General features: G+C 48.1%; 2 protein-coding genes and 1 pseudogene across 2 annotated transcripts; 1 reads left to right on the top strand and 2 right to left on the bottom strand.

Annotated features, from left to right (window-relative positions):
* The first annotated feature begins 2,567 nt into the window (after window positions 1-2,567).
* LOC136472756 (zinc finger protein ZAT3-like) lies at window positions 2,568-3,627 on the top strand. Its single transcript, XM_066470467.1, has one exon. The coding sequence runs from the start codon at window positions 2,625-2,627 to the stop codon at window positions 3,441-3,443; it is 819 nt and encodes a 272-aa protein (XP_066326564.1). The 5' UTR covers window positions 2,568-2,624; the 3' UTR covers window positions 3,444-3,627.
* Window positions 3,628-5,047: 1,420 nt separating this feature from the next.
* LOC136469481 (uncharacterized ATP-dependent helicase C29A10.10c-like) lies at window positions 5,048-9,330 on the bottom strand (annotated as a pseudogene).
* Window positions 9,331-9,365: 35 nt separating this feature from the next.
* LOC136476827 (NAD(P)H-quinone oxidoreductase subunit S, chloroplastic-like) lies at window positions 9,366-10,405 on the bottom strand. Its single transcript, XM_066474783.1, has one exon. It carries the CDS (start codon window positions 10,332-10,334, stop codon window positions 9,606-9,608), a length of 729 nt encoding a protein of 242 aa, XP_066330880.1. The 5' UTR covers window positions 10,335-10,405; the 3' UTR covers window positions 9,366-9,605.
* Between the last annotated feature and the right edge of the window lie 6,478 nt (window positions 10,406-16,883).

Genomic DNA, 16,883 nt, shown 5'->3' with positions numbered 1-16,883 from the left:
CCGGAGGGTCGTCAGATCGGGGGCACGACGTGCCTGCGACACCGGCCACCGAAGCCCCTCCGCAAAACGGCGGGCGGAGTGGCGGCCCATGCCGTGATCTTCAGCCACCAAATGAGCTGCCCTCAACGTCTGAATGGCCACTTAGCCGCGTCATTTCTGGTTCTGCGCTAGAGAGCACATCCGAGCAGGACACTGGGTTTGGCGACGCTCCCTTGTCGCTCAAGGCGCCCCGCTGGTTGACGAAGCAGAGCATTCCTGTGGATAAAAGATTCATACCCGTGTTTCGCACCCGCCAGGTACCCATCATGGATCGAGCACCTATCAGGTAATTTTATGAGATATCAAATAATAAAATCACATTGGATATAGTTTTTGGCGGCTTGGACAACTACAAAGAGCAAAACATACAGGCATGTTTGACTTCTACAGAGAAGAGCCACGGTATTCTTTGCATGATACGGATGACCTTATGTTTCTCGTATTGGTCAATAATTTAAGGTTACGTTCCCTTCTCTTATAATCCGTCTTTTTCAGCTTTTTTTTTTCTGCTGAAACAGTGTTTTCTCTCCCAACAAATCAGCCGGAACAGTATTTCGGTTTGTTTTTTCAACGAAACGAACGGAGCCTAAAACTTTTTTTTGTTGCGTTTGTGGGCTGGTTTTTCTTCAATGAAGAAGTACTTACGAAGCCATAACTCTTCTTTCATTATTAAAATAAAAAATAAGGGGCGGGCTTGTAGCACGGAGCCACGAACGAACCTACTGCACCTGCAGATATGCCAGGTACGTCCGTTCGCCTTCGCCACCGTGCCGGTTCAAGGACTCCGAGGTCTACCGCTGCCGCTAAGCCATTCTCACCGTCCATGCTACACTTCGTGCTTACTGCTTAGCATTCAATGTGGGGGAAACGGGGCAAGCGCTAAAAAGAATCCTAGATGGGCCGGGAAATGCATGCTGCATGCATGGGCTGGGCTCTTGTAAACTTGCAGCGAATGAATCAATCATGGTACTTAGTACTAGTAATTTTGTTAAAAAAAAACTTAGTACTAGTAATGAGTGTTTCTCTTGGTCCAATTAATCAAATGGATATTTTAGATTTCAAAAAGGGGTAAATTCTCAAAGCATAAGAGCAACTTCAGCAAGACCTCCATTCAAGTGAGTTTTAGAAAAACTATTGGATCAAGAAAAATAAGCTCGCATGGTTTTTCAGAAGCCGACCAAATAGATTCACGAATCATTTTGGACACATATATTCCAAATATGCTTGCTCAGTTTCCATCTATATACTGATGAGGATTGTTGTTCTCCCTTCGTTCTAAATCTTAAGTTGTTCGATTTTCTCTATCTAGCTAGCTAGGTACTACATTGCAAAAAGAAAAGAAAAATCTACATATGACTATTTGCAATTTGAAACGGAGAGTGAATGTGCATTCATCGCAGCCCACAAGAGAGAACATCACATGCATGTCAAAATATTGAACTAGAACTAGGACATGCGTTTGGTTTAGTAATCACTCCTATTCTGCATCAAATTTTGTGCATCTTGGCTACGAGTGGCGGATCAAAAACCGACCATGAGCGGGCTAAATAATAGAAGGCTTGAACCATACTAGCCATATACCAATAGATATAACAAAGAACATAAATCATGATATTGACTCAAAGTGCATCTCTGTTACCAATATATTTTTCCATTCTAGGGCCTGATTGGTTGGCTTCTAAAATTTACCATACTAAAGGTTTGACAAGCTATGATTTTAGCTAATATTTGATGTGCTACTAAAATTTATCAAACTATCATATTTGACTTGCCAAATCTATGACAATTTTTTTGTCCAACTTTTGGCTTGCCAAATCTTTGGTGCGGCAAATTTTGGAACTCAACCAAGCATGCCCCTAATGCCCTACAATATGACTGATTTTTTTTGGTCAAGTACAATTTGGACGCACACAATCCACACACCACACACACACCACACTCACACACACGCGTGCACGTTCATACATACGCAAAGAAGAGATTGTGAGGCTTTCTAGCCTCCAGTGCGCGGGAAACGCGCAGCACCACCGAACGCGCACGCGTGCGTGTACCCTGCAAATTCTGAAAAAAATCCAGAAAAAAGATGTGACACCAGGGTTTGAACCCTAGTGGGTAGGATCCCACTAGACTACCCTACCACTAGACGATAGACCCATTGCTACAGTATGACTGTGAATTTGTGAATTACTAAATACTAAAAATCGAAAAAAGAATGAAGCAGCAGGAGTATCACTGAGTCACTGTAGTTTGTACTAGGAGTGGCCACCTCGCACCTGGGCTGGGCGGGAGTACGGGAGGGTTGCGGCTCCTGGTGCGGACGCTGTGGAGGGCTGTTGGGCTGGCCTGTTGGGGGGCTCAAGACCTACTCCCTTGGATCCGCCCAAATGGTACACGAAAGAAAGGCGAAGCAACGGAAGCCCGACCCCCGAAGGCACAGCCTCTCAAATCTCAGGATGCAGCAGCAACCGCCGGCAAGCCGGCAACCGCCGCGGCACGAGCGCGTCCGTACATATCGGCCCCCCAGCCTCCTTCGCAAGTGCAACTTCCACTTCCCTCTCCGCCCAACCTCCCCGATCAGGTTCGCCATGGCCACTCCGATCCGGCTTGCCGCGGCTCCTCCTGCTCGTCCTCCGCAGCCACTGTCGCCGCCTCCACCGCCGCCCCACCACGACACGACGCTCACGCTGTCGCTGGCTCTTCCACCTCCCCCGTTCGTCTGCGCGATCTCCCCGAGGCCGGTGCCGCGGCCGCCGGACGGCGTCGTCGCCCGGGTGCGGTCGTCGTCGCTCACGGAGGACACGCCGCCGTCGCCGTGCAGCGAGTGCGGCAAGCAGTTCCCGTCGTGGAAGGCGCTGTTCGGCCATATGCGGTGCCACCCAGAGCGCCAGTGGCGCGGGATCAAGAAGCCGCCGCACTTCCGCCACCAGGCCGTCGTGGCGGCGGCCGCGGCCGCGGACCTGCAGTTCACCGAGCAGGAGCGCGAGACCGCCACGAGCCTGCTCATGCTGCGGCAAGGTGAGCCTGGCAAGGGCAAGAAGAGTATTCTCGGCACCTCGCCTAGCGCCAAGGTGAGCTGCGGCGCCAGCACGTCGGCTTCTTCTTCGCCGCCGCCAAGGTGCGACGACCACAAGTGTAGCGTCTGCGCTCGGGGGTTCGCCACCGGGCAGGCTCTCGGCGGGCACAAGCGGTGCCACTGGGAGAAGACGACTTGCGCGGAGGGGACGACGGTGGTTGCAACATCTAGCGGCTGCAGCGCGTCGCCAACGTCGTCGTCACAAGCGGCGCCGGCCACCACGCTGGACCTCAACCTGCCGCCGCCAGGGATGCCGCCATTGCCAAAGAAACGGAAGCGTGATCAAGGCGAGGTCTTGGACGCGACGTTGGACTTGAAGCTTGGGTTCTAGTTCTAGAGCTAGCGTTGCAACAGTCCACTGGCTAGCTAGGTGTGAGTCTGATTCTGATTCATATATGTATCTATAATATATGTGCATGTGTACAATGTTGGTAGCCTTTGTTTGTGTCTTTTCTAGACGCCCTGATTCAGAAAGGAAGTTTTTCTGATCTATCTGAATCGGCGGCTTGCTTAATCTGAACTTTCCAGTGGTGTACTGAGTCTGTAACATATCCGTGTATATGTTTAGCTGATTGTGATATATATAATATATATCTATGTTCAAACAACATGTGTGTCCATCGTTTGTGAAACATGATACACTCCCTCTGTTTTAAATTTGGCTGCGTAGCAAAAACTATATATGTGTTTTAAAAAGTTCAAATTTCAAACGGAGGAAGTAGTATGTGGCAACAGCTATGTCATTGTTCAATGTAGTTCAATTTGTATTTTCAAACCTTCTGATGTGATAATATAAATATGTTGAAATAATAATGTGTTTCTTCATCTATTTGCACGATATGATGATATATGTAGCAGCTGTTGTGTCATTGTTCAATGTAGTTTAATTTATATTTTCGGATCTGCAAGAACACTACATGTAAAGGCTAGTACGTACTTGCCATTGATTGTTTTTTTTTTTCATTTCAAAAGAAGTTGCCGTTGATTATTGTAACAAATCTAGTCTTTCATATATAGGTTTGACCCACCGACTGAATTTACATGTTCTATCTGCAGTTGTATTTGTATACGATAATGAATATAGCCCGAGCGTCCGGATGGAAGGACGTCGCTTCCCACCGAATTGTTCTTATCTATTTGTTCTAAGCCCGACCGAATTGTTCTTATCTATTTGTTCTGAGCCCGACGACGCAGCCTGCAGGAGCCCAGCACCAGCTCCTCCCTCTCGCTTTGATACGTCCTCACCTCATTACCTCCCTGTCCCCGAATCGAGTCGAGCGGTGGTGCAGACGACCAGCAACGTGCCGGCCGCAGAGCAGGCGGGAGCACGACAGCGCCCGTGCGGGCGCTACATGCTAGGCCCCGTCGTCGATGACTTCGATGCGGAACAACGGGGCAAAGGTTGCGGCGGCCGTGCCGACGAGATTTGTGCACGCTACCAGCCATCGGCGCGCTGTCGAGCTCCACGCATGCGCCACCGAGCCGGTGAGCCTCCACGATGGATGCTCCAGCTACCAGGCGAGAGGAGCTCCATGTGACACTGCCCCACTGGTGAGTTGCGTGCGCCGCTGCCGCAGCGGCGAGCTCCGCGGCGGCATTGAGCTCCGCAACGACGAGTATCCATCCGCCCAAGCAGCAAGGTGACATTGCATTGCGACCCCATGTTGCAAGTGCATGTTTCAGGTGTTTCAACCGTTTGAGATGAATGTTGCAAGTTGTTTACCTGAATGTTACAAAAATACACCTAGATATTACAATACTTATATAAAAATGTTTCATCTGTTTTAGATTTATGTTGCAAGTGTTTTATCTAGATGTTGCGTATATTTCACGCATATGTTATAAGTGCATGTTTCAAATGTTTCTCTTGTTTTAGTCGTATATTGGATTTGTTTCATGTTTGAGAGCTACATTTGGAGAGGCACATGGATTCCTGCATGCTCGTGCGAAACAAAGCACGTGCGGGCGGGCGGTCCTGCGTGCGGGCAAGCGGCGCGGGCGGTCCCCGCATGGCGTTCTTCCTCGGCAGCGCAGTTGGTAGTCGGCACGCACACGCCAGGCTAGGGTAGGAACGGACGGTGGAGTAAAAAGCGCGCGCATGCAGCCGCAGTGCGCACAGTGCAGTGCGCACGGAGATGGTTTCCTTTCCCACCGCCTCCTCGTGCTGTAATTTGATGCATTCCGCGGGAAACGGAGGTGCGAATAGGAGCGGGCGGGGAACGCGACACAGAGCAGGCGCAGGCATCCGGGCGTCCGGGCGCTGGCTCTACCGGTAAACTAAGCAGCTTCATCAGACGCTCATCTTGGAACAGAATTCAAACGCTCATCTTCATCAGGCCTCATGTTCATGTACCAGCCCTCGGTTCTGAGAACATGTCCAAGTGTCTTGTCTAGGTCCACCACCAGTCCTCATGTTCCGGATGTTGTTGGAAGAATTCCTACCTCGAGTATTAGATGGAACTTTCATGGGTAAGAAGTCCTTGAGAATGCTATCCAGGTCCATAAAACATTTCCTGGCCTTTGCATCCGCTATTAGTGCTGCCCAGTCCTCAGACTGCATGAGAGTATTAGCATCACCAACAACCTGAAAAGCAATAGAGACTATAAGTAACATGGATACATCAAAAAGATCATCGAAGAACAATAGTAGAACACACTTAGGGCCTGCTTAGTTGGGTCCAAAACTTGCTCAACCAAAATCATGGCAAGCCAAAGCTTAAGCCTGCCAAAGTTAGGGCAAAAAAATATGAAATGCATTTGGTCAGAGTGCCATAATAGTGAGCACTTATCCACCTTATGAGATTGAAGAAGTTTTTAGTGGCTTTGCCATGATTTTGGCCATAGAAATTGGTGTGCCAATTTTTTTGGTAATAAATCAATCAACAGCCAAAATTTATAGGTATCTTAATTTTGGTTGGGCAAGTTTTAGAACCTAACCAAGCAGGCCCTTAATGCACATTGTACAGAGGCAGCATACCCATAGAGCTCTCCTAGCTTGAGTTAGAGCTACGTTCATACGGCGTATATCAGCAACGAAACCCACACCATGGTTTGAAACACGGACACATGACATAATAATGACGTCACGCTCCTGGCCTTGAAAAGCATCATCAACTGTATTTATGTAGGTATCCTCCCCTTCCTTAGTATTCATAACATCCTTAATTTCCTGCTGAAGGCATTTCAACTGCAACTTATATGGTGTGATTATACCAACAGAAACCTTCTTGGCACCATTAGCTTTCAGGAACTTCTGAAGGTGCTCATAGGCCATAGCCTCATACAAACGCAATGTAAACTGCGCTTCATGAATATTCTGATATGAAGATGACCCACCCCCACCCCTATGAGACTCACGGCCATGTGACATGTCATAAAAGATACAAGGTGCCATAAGTGCATCTCTGTAATAGGCTTCATCAGGTAATTTAACAACACTCTCACTATCTGTAAGGCGACCTTGATAGAAGTATTTTGATGGAAATTCACGGATCTGGGGATGCATCCTGTATTGCATTGAGAACAAAATGGTAGGACAACCAGCCTGCTGAAACCTCTCGAAAAGACTCCTACTGTAAAGCAAAGTTCCAGCTGCTTTGCTAATAACAGTAGCAGGGAGCTGCTGTGGATCACCAACCAGGACACATCTAGCTGCACCAAGAGCCAATGGAGGGAGGACTCCTGAGCAGCCTCATCAGTAACAAACTAACAACCATATCAAAGCCATGAGTCAGGCGAGAAAATAACTTACGCCCGCTACTTGACATAGTTGTAAGTCTGTTTTAGCATTCTTGTTGTAAAAACAATTTCAGCTTCACTAGCAAAACTGGCTTCCAGACTAGCCCTAGCATCTTCCAAATTGAAGTTGCTGCCAGGACGGAACCTGATTTCTAATATCAGCAGCTGTGACATCTCCACCAATACTTTATCCCTGCTTTCAACTAATGCAGCAAGTTTCTGAAGCAGAATATCACGGTTACGATCCCTTTGAGCAAGAACATCAGGATCAACCCCTACTGAACCCTGGGATCTATCTACCAGCCGAGCCGCTGCAACCATATTGAGTTCCCTTTGAACATAGGCAATCTCCTGTGATAGCTGCTGCTCACGGCCTTTCAGCTGATGTAGCTACCCAATTACTTCATCACAGCCCTTCACTAAAAGCTGATCTGTCCTTCTTTCAACTGAAACAGCTTGTGCAGCACGAGACTGTGAATCAACTCCAACACGGGCAACATCAGGGCGGTAATACCTTCATTTCACCATCTATAAAACCAGTCAAGAACACGAGCAAGGAGCTCATCTGTTGCAGCACTTGATGGGGCACATACAAGCATCCGAGGCTTAGGGGAAAGCTCGGGAAGAGTGCGAAATAGATTTTGATCCATGCTCTGCAATAGTTCATCAATTGACCCTGCCACAACAGTCTCTGAGCTGGTACTAGTGGTACCACTTACTTGCTTGTAACTTTCAGGAGCAAGCTTCTTGAGCAAAGCAGCATAGTAATGTTGATATTGAACAAGATGGATAAAATTTAGCATCCCCCACACAGTATGGGTTTTCCCTGTCCCAGGAGGACCTTGTACCAACGTGGAAGGCCAGCAGCTGTATGTGTTGCAGCCCAATGAATTGCCGACAATTGAGGACCATTGAAAATTTGAAACTACGATGGAGATGATCAGCAAAATTTGGGGTGAAGCAGTTTGGCATGGAAGGTGGTTGCTCTTGATACTTCAGGAAATGCTCTGAACTTGGTTGAAGCATTGCATTTTGCATCTGATGGATTTTTTGGGGGTCAAAATCGACTGATATATAAGTTAGAAATAAAGGAAGATAATGGTCAGGTGTAATATAGCGTTACCTGCGCACTAAGACGGCGGAACGCGTGCAAAGCAACATATTCTCTTTGTTGTTGTTGCAAGAGAACCGAGTCCAGTTAGATACCAGGTACTCCGAGGTTGGAGTTTCCTCAGAACATTAGCCTCACTGCTATGGATACAACACAAGAATAACGAGACAACTTAGCGAACAAATATGCAAATGATGGAGAACAAGTTATGAATTTTGTTCCGAAATGAAACAACTATAGCAAAACAATTTGAAGTTGTTTCATAGTTAGCAATCAAGTGCAGATAGAACTTCATAAAAGGGGTTTATTAATCACCCAACAGGCTTCTAGGATTAAGTGGGGCAGCGCTACCCAAAGAGCCCTACCAGACTCATCAGTTCATAAATGGGTTTTAGCTCAATTCATCCAGATAGGCTGCTATGGTCAAGTGAGGCGCAACCTACAGGGCGGTACTGGCCTCATTGGAGGCCCTGTGCTCAAGTTGAATTTGAGCCCTATAGTATCCTGTTTGTAGTCAACAAAGGACCGTCGACTAAGAAGATTAACATTTGAATTTTGATACACTAGAAACATTTTACATCTACAGCACATTGCAACCTTTTAAATCACACATTGCACTCCTACTGTAGTTTCCTTATCAAATTCTCTTATGAAACTTTGATAGTAGCAACCATTCACAAATTATCTTGAACACCAGTGGACAAATAAGCCTCAAAGTATGCCATGTGCCTTCTATTTTTCTGACTAATGACAGGCATTATTCTGTCTTCAATACTGTGGCCATGGGATTAATAAGCAGAGAAGCAAAACATTGGACATGACATTAATAGCACAAGCATTCAAACTCTATACGACTATACCTGAGAAGCACCATTACTTGCGTGGCAGTGAGAAAACAATAGACAACGAGAAAGCCCCAAAAGGCATATTAAGAGCGGCAGCAATCCAGCAATGCACAGGAGCCTATGGCCTGCTTAATTATGAAATTAACCATCTTACAATAAAACTACACAAGAAAACATCAGTACTCTATGTGGCTACCGGCTTGATGGCCCTGACCACACATATATAAACAAGCCTGGACCTATTGTGCTCAAGAAACTAGAGTTAGGGAAACTGCGGTAAAATGCAGAACAGTGGGGTTTCTATCTCAACCATTCAACATAATTCTGCGTGCCAAGAACATGAACAAAAACACACAGTACAAAGCTTGTATGTATGTTAGAGAAGAGTGTTACTTATTGTACTCAGACACGAAACTACAGAATGTCTAGATAACCACTAGCGCAACAAAAACTTACCTGCATAATATGACCAAAACATATTGATCCCACAGAACTAAATTCCTCATCCAAGTAGATTTGTCCATCTTTGCATACCAACTACCAAGCCTTCATCCATATATATATGCCACAGCTCCTCACTATAAATTGAAACAGTCTTGTAGCATTGTGATTATTACAAGGTAAAGAATCCAAGGAGAAGCCATCCAGGCCAATGTGGTCAAGCATATGGCAATTGTTCCATGCCCCCAATTCACAGCTATATTATCGTTCCCTTTAATTAGCCCCAAACATTTTATTTTATTTTAGCTGTATACACACATACACACACAGGATGATATAACAGGAAGAAGAAGCGTGGTCATGTCGCCGCCGCGGCACCCTCAGGCTCCTTCTCCCTCTTGGCCGCTTCGTCCTCCTTATCATCATCGTCCTCCTCAAGCTGCGCGACAAGATCCTCTAGCACCACAGACTTGGGGTTCACCATGGGCGGCCCCTTCTCCCTGCCCTCGAGCTCGTCGAGATTGAAGGTGATGAGCCTGTCCCAGATTCCTCCCTCGAAGAGCACCGCGACCTTGCCGTCGGTGACGCGCTGCACGATCCCGCAGTACATGTGGTAGGCGTTGTTGGGGTTCTTGACCAGCACCACCATGCCCGGCAGGAACAGCGGCAGTTCCGGCGTCCGCGGAGGCGCGGAAAGCGTGGCTTGCGGGGGAAGCTGGGAATCTGATTTCTTGGAACGAGGAGGCGGCGGGTTCTTGGCGACGAAGTCCTTGAGGCCGACCTCGCCGCCGGGGAAGCCGCCTGTGAGGCCCATCATCTCCTTCTCGAACGCGTCCAGATCAACCGGGGGCGGAGGAGACTCTGTCGAAGGCGAAGGAGAGGGCGCGGGCGAGGTGGTGGTGGAGGCGGAGGAGCCGGAGGCGAGTTCTTTGCGGACGCCGACCTCGCCGTTGCAGAGGCCCCGACCGCCAAGTATTTCGGCGACGCGGAAGGAGGCGGAGGGAGGGCGGAAATGGAGGCGAGGGTGCGGGTGGTGTGGCAGCGGCGGCGGGCGGAGGAATGAGGAGCTGGTGGGCGGCGGCGCCATCGGAGGAGCGGAGAGGAGCGCCCGCGAGCGAAGCAGAACCGACAAATTCGGGAAGCTGTGGATGAGTTTCTATCTATTGATGCTAAAAAACAAAAAACAAAAAAAAAGTTGTGGATGAGTGGTGGGTGGAAAATGGAGAGGGGATGAGGCACCACTATAGCTGGTCAACGGCCCGGCCCGACACACCCCGGCACGGGCCTGGGCCAGCCCGTAGGCGGACGTGCCGACACAACACGGCGTGCCTCCCGTGTGTGCCCCTCTGGACGTCGTGCCTGGCCTTCGGCCCAAGCATGGCTCTCCGGGCCGACATCCGTGCCGTGCTAGCCCGAGAAGCACGACCAGAACTACGGGTTGGGCCGACCCAAAGCCTGGTGATCGTAAGTCACCTTAAAATTCTTCTCATCCAACAGTTAGCACAAATTCATTCATTCAAATTTTAAAATCTCAATAAGTCAAGAACTTCACAAGTCAAACTGATCACAGATTCACAAATTGTCAAAATGTTCAGAAATTCTTCTCAGATTCTAACTTCTAAGTCAAGAACTAAGCAAACTCTAAAATTCTTCTCATTCTCATACAACAGACCAACACTCAGCCACAAGCTGATCACACACAGATTCTAACTTCTAAGTCAAGAACTTAGCAAACTCCAAATGACCAAATTCAAGCCAACAAAACAAAAGATGAGATAAGATAAATGAGCTGTTTGTGCAATGTTGTCTCATTAAAAACCTTTCTAGGTAAAATTCAACCTTATGAGAAACCTTAGAAAGAGAAAAATAGTGCAGCACAACTCTTAATAACAGATTAACTCTTCTATCATTGTTCAAAGGTCCCAAGTCACACTTGACAGTCACAGAAGATAGATACAAAATAGAGATAACAAATTAACTACCAGCAGCCCTAGTCCTAGATGTAGCAGCCCCAGATGAACCAGTCCCAGCCCTAGATGAACCAGCACCAGCAGTACCAGCAGCTTCATCTACATCATCATCGAGGTATAGATTCTTGAAGGAGTCCTCCAGTTCTTGGTTGTCAACAGCATGTTGTAATCTGCTCTCTCCCAACTCCCAATTCTTTATGCAGGCCAGCATCTCCACCGTTTCAGACAACAGGGAGCGTCGTCGCTCTTCGATGATCCTTCCTGTCAAGCTAAAACATGATTTCGAAGAGACAGTAGAAACATGAACATATATAATATCTCTAGCCATTATAGATAGGATTAGATATGTTAGTTTGTGGTCACGCCACCAAAGAAGTAAATCAAAACCATCCTCATATATAGTGACATTGTCACTATTCAAATAAACTGAGAGCTCATTAGCAGTAGAAGCAGATAAATTGGTGGCACAGGCAGGGGAAGGACCAACAACAGATCCAGGGCCTCCAAAGATTCTTCCCCATACCTGTTTTCTCTTACCTGTATGGCTTGCAGGCTGTGCAACCCTTTAACTTCTAGTTGCACCAAACTTTCTCTCATATTTGTTAAATAACTTGTAAATTTCAGTTTTCACATCAGCATAATATGAAGTATAATCACAAGCAGTGCTCTCTTTAAGTAATTCCAGGACTCTAAATAAATCTCTCATCTTAGCTCTAGGATCAAGAATGAATGCAAATGAATATAACAGAGGTATATGCTGTTAGTATTTAAGGAATTTAATCTTCATAGGATATACAATAACAATTAGATTTTGATCTTTTTCACTTGCATGTAAATGAGAAGCAATTTCTAGCAGATGGTTCAGGATAAGTAGACTAGTTGGATAGTAAACACCAGAAAGAACAACAGTGGAGTCATAAAATAGTTCCAAAAACTCTAATATCTTTTCAGCTATATACCAATGTCTTGCAGACAACAATTCAGAGCCATAATTGGAATTAATGAACATAGAAAAATATGCTTATATGGAACCAAGTGTTTAAGCATAAGATATATAGCATTCCATCTAACATCCATATCTAAGCCAAACTTTCTAGGTCTAACACCCTGAATAGTATAATAGTTCTTAAACATAGCAATTCTTTGATTAGAGGAATTTAAGAAGTTAATAGCAGTTCTAAAATCTTTTGTGTAAGGTTTGAACCTCTTTAAACCAAATTTTACAATTAGATTAATGATATGACAAGCACAACATTGATGCACAAGACTGTACTTATGCTTAGAAGGATCAACATGCTCAGGTGTAGGATCAGGACCCAAATAACCAGCAAACATAGGTGTCAAAGTTTCCATAGCCTTAGCATTAGAAGAAGCATTATCTAGAGTTATAGAGAAAATCTTATCAATAAGACCAAACTCCTCAACCACACAAGTAACTTTTTTAGCAATATTTTTCACCAGTATGTTTCACCTCAATCAATCTACGCCCAATAATCTTTTTCTGTAACTCCTAATCAACACTAACAAAATGAGCAACAACACTAATGTAATCCTCCTTAGCATTACCAGACCATATGTCTGATGTTAGAGCAACAGAGGAAGCAGCTGACAACATAGAATTCTTAAGCATATTACGACGTTCAGTAAATAGTTTACTCAAATCTCTAGTGGTGCTATGTCTAGATACTTTAACAAACCTAGGGTTATGAGCACGGATAATGTAATCCTCCCAGGCCTCTATCTCACCAATATTTAACGATAAATCAAGCCTAGCAATCAAGCGACACAATTCTGATCTAGCAACATCAGGTTTATAGTCCCAATTATGCACAGAACCATCAGCATTGTAAGCAAGCCTAGACTGAACCCTAGCAACTTGATTAGTTTTTTGCCTACAAGATTTCTGGTGCCTCTTCAAGTGGCTAGTGCTAGCATTAGATCTAGCAGACAAAGTATGCTTACTCATTTTACAGGTAGCTTTAGTGTAGATTTTTCTATCATTCACAGTCTTATAGATCTCATCAAAATCAGCCCACACAATAGATTTACGCTTACCAACAACAGTTCTAGAAGTGGTACTAGTACCAGCAATAGATGGAGTTGAGCTGTTGGAGCAGACCGGGGTCCTAGTCGCCGTCGCCCCTTCACCACCGCCACTGTCTAGACCGAACAAGGCAGCAGCATCCTCTTGGGTGTCGTCGTCGTCCTCAGGTGCTAGGCCAGACGATCTCATCATCAGCACTAGCCATGGCACCCTCAACCACGGAGGGCTCTCCAGCATCGTTCCTCAACGGTGCACGGGGTAGCCTTGGTCACTCTATGCCACAGCTAGAGGACGACGCATCGGCTACCGACCTACGTAAAGACATGGAGGATGAGGAAAATAGTACATCAGAATAGATCACAAATCATTCATCAATGGAAGAAGAGGAGGGTTAGGATTAGGGTTAGGGTTAGGGTTAGGGTTAGGGATAGGGATGTACCTGCGCTACTAGAGCCCGGTGCTAGAGAAAATGAGGGCCACCCAGAGAAGATGACAGTAAGGTTAGAAGGACGACGAGCGGCGGAGGAGGGGCACATGGGGACACGAACTCACATAATCACCCAGATCTAGAGGAGAGATAGGGATAGGGAGAAGGGAGAGGCAAAGAGGAAGTAGGGAGGGGATTAGGTAGGACTTAGGAGTAGTAGGGAGCTACTCGCCGGCGGTAGGTGGGGTTAGGGTTAGGGTTAGGGTTAGGAATTGTCGGGTTCATAAACCCAGGGTCCCTCGAGGACTGGCTCCCACGCTCGGGCTTAGCCTAGGAAAACAATATATATTTCATGGGACGGCCCAAAAAAACTAAAACACAACAGGCTGGAAGGGTAGTTCGGTCGTCGACCGGAAGGTCTACCCGTAAGAACAGGCGCCAGCTCATCAGCTTCTTCAGCCCACCTCTCCGACCAGAGCACTCGCTTCAGGCACCAGCCGTCTCCAAGCAGTCTCTCCAATCGGAAGGCTTGGCCCAAAACGCTGCTTCCTACTCTGATCCCATGACCGGGGCTCATGGGAAGCCTGCTCACCGCTCTTCTTCGACCGGTGCACTAAGGGCCGACTGGAGCCATCCGACCGGGGGCTCCCCATTCGGAAGGAACCAGAAGACATGCGGAGAAAGGCAAGCCATGGCTCACAGGTCAAAACCACTGTACCAGGGACCATACCCTACACGAAACAGTGCTCTACAGCCACCCTAACACAAAGTATTGTAGGGGCTGCAAGAAACTCCCATACGGTAAGCCCCCCACATGTCTCTGGAAATCGATCGTAGTATGGGCTCCAGGATCTACCATACCGAGTGAACATAGCGCGGCTCCTCACATGCCACCAGGCATCCAGAAGTATTTGCAGGTACCGACATCCATCCTTCCTGAAGAAGATATCTCGACCCCCTGTGCACATCTGACATCCTACAACGACATCGACAATATTGGGAGGCTTCAACCATTATCCAGTTTTCATCACCATAGGTAGTAAGGCTTAGAAATATCTATACTCTCTCCCTCTCACCTATAAAGAGCCATCCCCTTCATCTATAAAAGGGGATGCACTTGCTCCAACCAGGGGGGTCCACTTCTTCAAGCTTAGACTCACTAGATCGACACCAACCCCTTACAACCGCAGCTCCAATGAGTTCCAACCGCAACCCTTCCGGTCGGAGCCTTCCGAACCTCTTTTATACCCCCTCCTTTCTCCTTCTCGTTTGTAACCCCACTACAGACTTCGAGCACCTAGGCTCAGGAATAAAGTCATCGAGCGACCCCGATTGGACGTAGGGCATGTTGCCTGAACCAGTATAAATCATGTGTCATTGAGTGCTAGGCCACCTCCGATCACAACGTATAGCAAAACTATAAATATTTACTAGTTGGTCACTTTCTGCACCGATAGTTGGTGCCGTTCGTGGAGAGGACGCTGTACGTTCAACACTCTTTTGATCATCAGATGGCTCATTTTTCTGCCACCCCCATCGTGGTGGGCTCAAACGATATGATTTGTTTTAGCTCACTGGAGTTCGCCGCACTCTCGCCCGCTGGGATGCGGGTTTCACCTGTCTTCGAGCCAGCCCAGGCCTTCCGCTTCGGGAGCCTAGACTTCGTCGCCGACCAGCTTGGCGTACTCCACCTCTGTGAGGAGGCTTGCGACCCGGCACCCGTCGGTGGGACGTCCTCCATTGACTCCGGGACGCGCGACTTCAACAGCGCGGCATCTACGCTTCTTTCCGAGCAAACTCTCTGCTCAAACCCCGCTCCCCCATATGGCTGGTTCCCCTGTGGCCTCGCATCTTCCATGGACGCATACACCCGGGGACTCCAAAAGGTCCTGGCGTCGCACCCTCTCACGTCTAAGTTCATGGGGATGGCGAGCTATGCTCCCACCTGCTTCCTCGACATCATGGATGACGACGTCGGGAGCGACGGCTCTAGCATCGACGATGTGGCGCCTAGCCACCGTCAATCCTGGGAATATGCTGTGGTGGATGCCCCAGAATGGCCGCTGGGGGTAACGGAGTCCTTCTAGACCCATGCCCCGCTGGCTCCTCACACGGAGACCCCTGAGCTTACACGTGAGCATAGGAAGGATCTACGACGACAGTGGCTGCATCAGCCACCAACTGCACCAATGTGCTCAGCGCACCACACTGCGCCCCGTGCGCATAGACCTGCAAGCGGCGCCCGGGGTCACGCCCGTCAACCCCAGCGCAACACTCCGATCCGGGGGACCAACCCCCCACAGTTCACTTGGGCCAGTCAGAACATTGTCGCCGCGGCAATGCTCCTACGTGACTTGCCCGAGCCAAATGACCCTTGTGGATGGGCTATCCACTAGAACCTCCGGGCACTGTTGGAGACCGCCGTCATTCAATAGGTGGAGTACTTCGTATTGCGACACCGACTCGCGACCTCACTCCCCATTTGGGGAATAGAGATGCAGCAGATGTGGCACTACACCCTGTCATCATCTCAACCACCGATTGCGGCACAAGAAGCCGCAACCGCTCCTTGTCTTGACTTGACGACCGCCCTGTGCCGACCGCCTATCTACGCGCGGCTCGGGTCGAACCAAGACGCGCGTAGCGTCGACCGGAGTCCCAGCCCTGACAGTCTGGAACCACGGACCTTTGTCCAACACCCCCAGCAAGCGCCTTTTCTACCGTGCTTCAACAAGGGCCATGACAAAGGTAAGGCCAGGCACCAGCATCAAGATGAGGGCCCCTCCACGCAGAGGGAAAAAAAGAATAGAAACAATCGCCGCTAACCGGCTAACTTCGCGTCGGTCGCCGTGGCCGATCACACGGGCATGCAGCCCTAGCAAGACCCTCCGGGCCAGTTCCATGATCTCATGGAGAGCCCATACACTAACCACAACTATCTCATCAACCATCTCTACAAGGACTGCTAGCTCCTCAGGCGCCTACTGAGGTAGGCCGACAGGCCAAGGGAAGACAAAGGAGAGGAGGCAGCGATCGAAGAAGGGGGCGCAGTGGACAAGGATCTAGATGACTGGAGCATGAAGGGATCTGACCAGAAGCCTACCAACTAAAGGACAACGACAATGACGCTCTCTCCGATGACCTTGGAATAGCTTTGTCTCTTCTTCTCTTCCTAAGTTTCAGTCTTACCTTTAC

The sequence above is a fragment of the Miscanthus floridulus genome, chromosome 8, assembly GCF_019320115.1.
Source record: "Miscanthus floridulus cultivar M001 chromosome 8, ASM1932011v1, whole genome shotgun sequence".
NCBI classification, from domain to species: domain Eukaryota; kingdom Viridiplantae; phylum Streptophyta; class Magnoliopsida; order Poales; family Poaceae; genus Miscanthus; species Miscanthus floridulus.
The sequence above is the reverse complement of the archived record's forward strand: the minus strand, read 5'-3'. Positions and strand labels throughout refer to the sequence as shown.

What these genes read in the sequence shown, in the direction of transcription:
- LOC136472756 (XM_066470467.1), top strand. Translation starts at nt 2,625, where the DNA reads ATGGCCACTCCGATCCGGCTTGCCGCGGCTCCTCCTGCTCGTCCTCCG.
- LOC136476827 (XM_066474783.1), bottom strand. Translation starts at nt 10,334, where the DNA reads ATGGCGCCGCCGCCCACCAGCTCCTCATTCCTCCGCCCGCCGCCGCTG.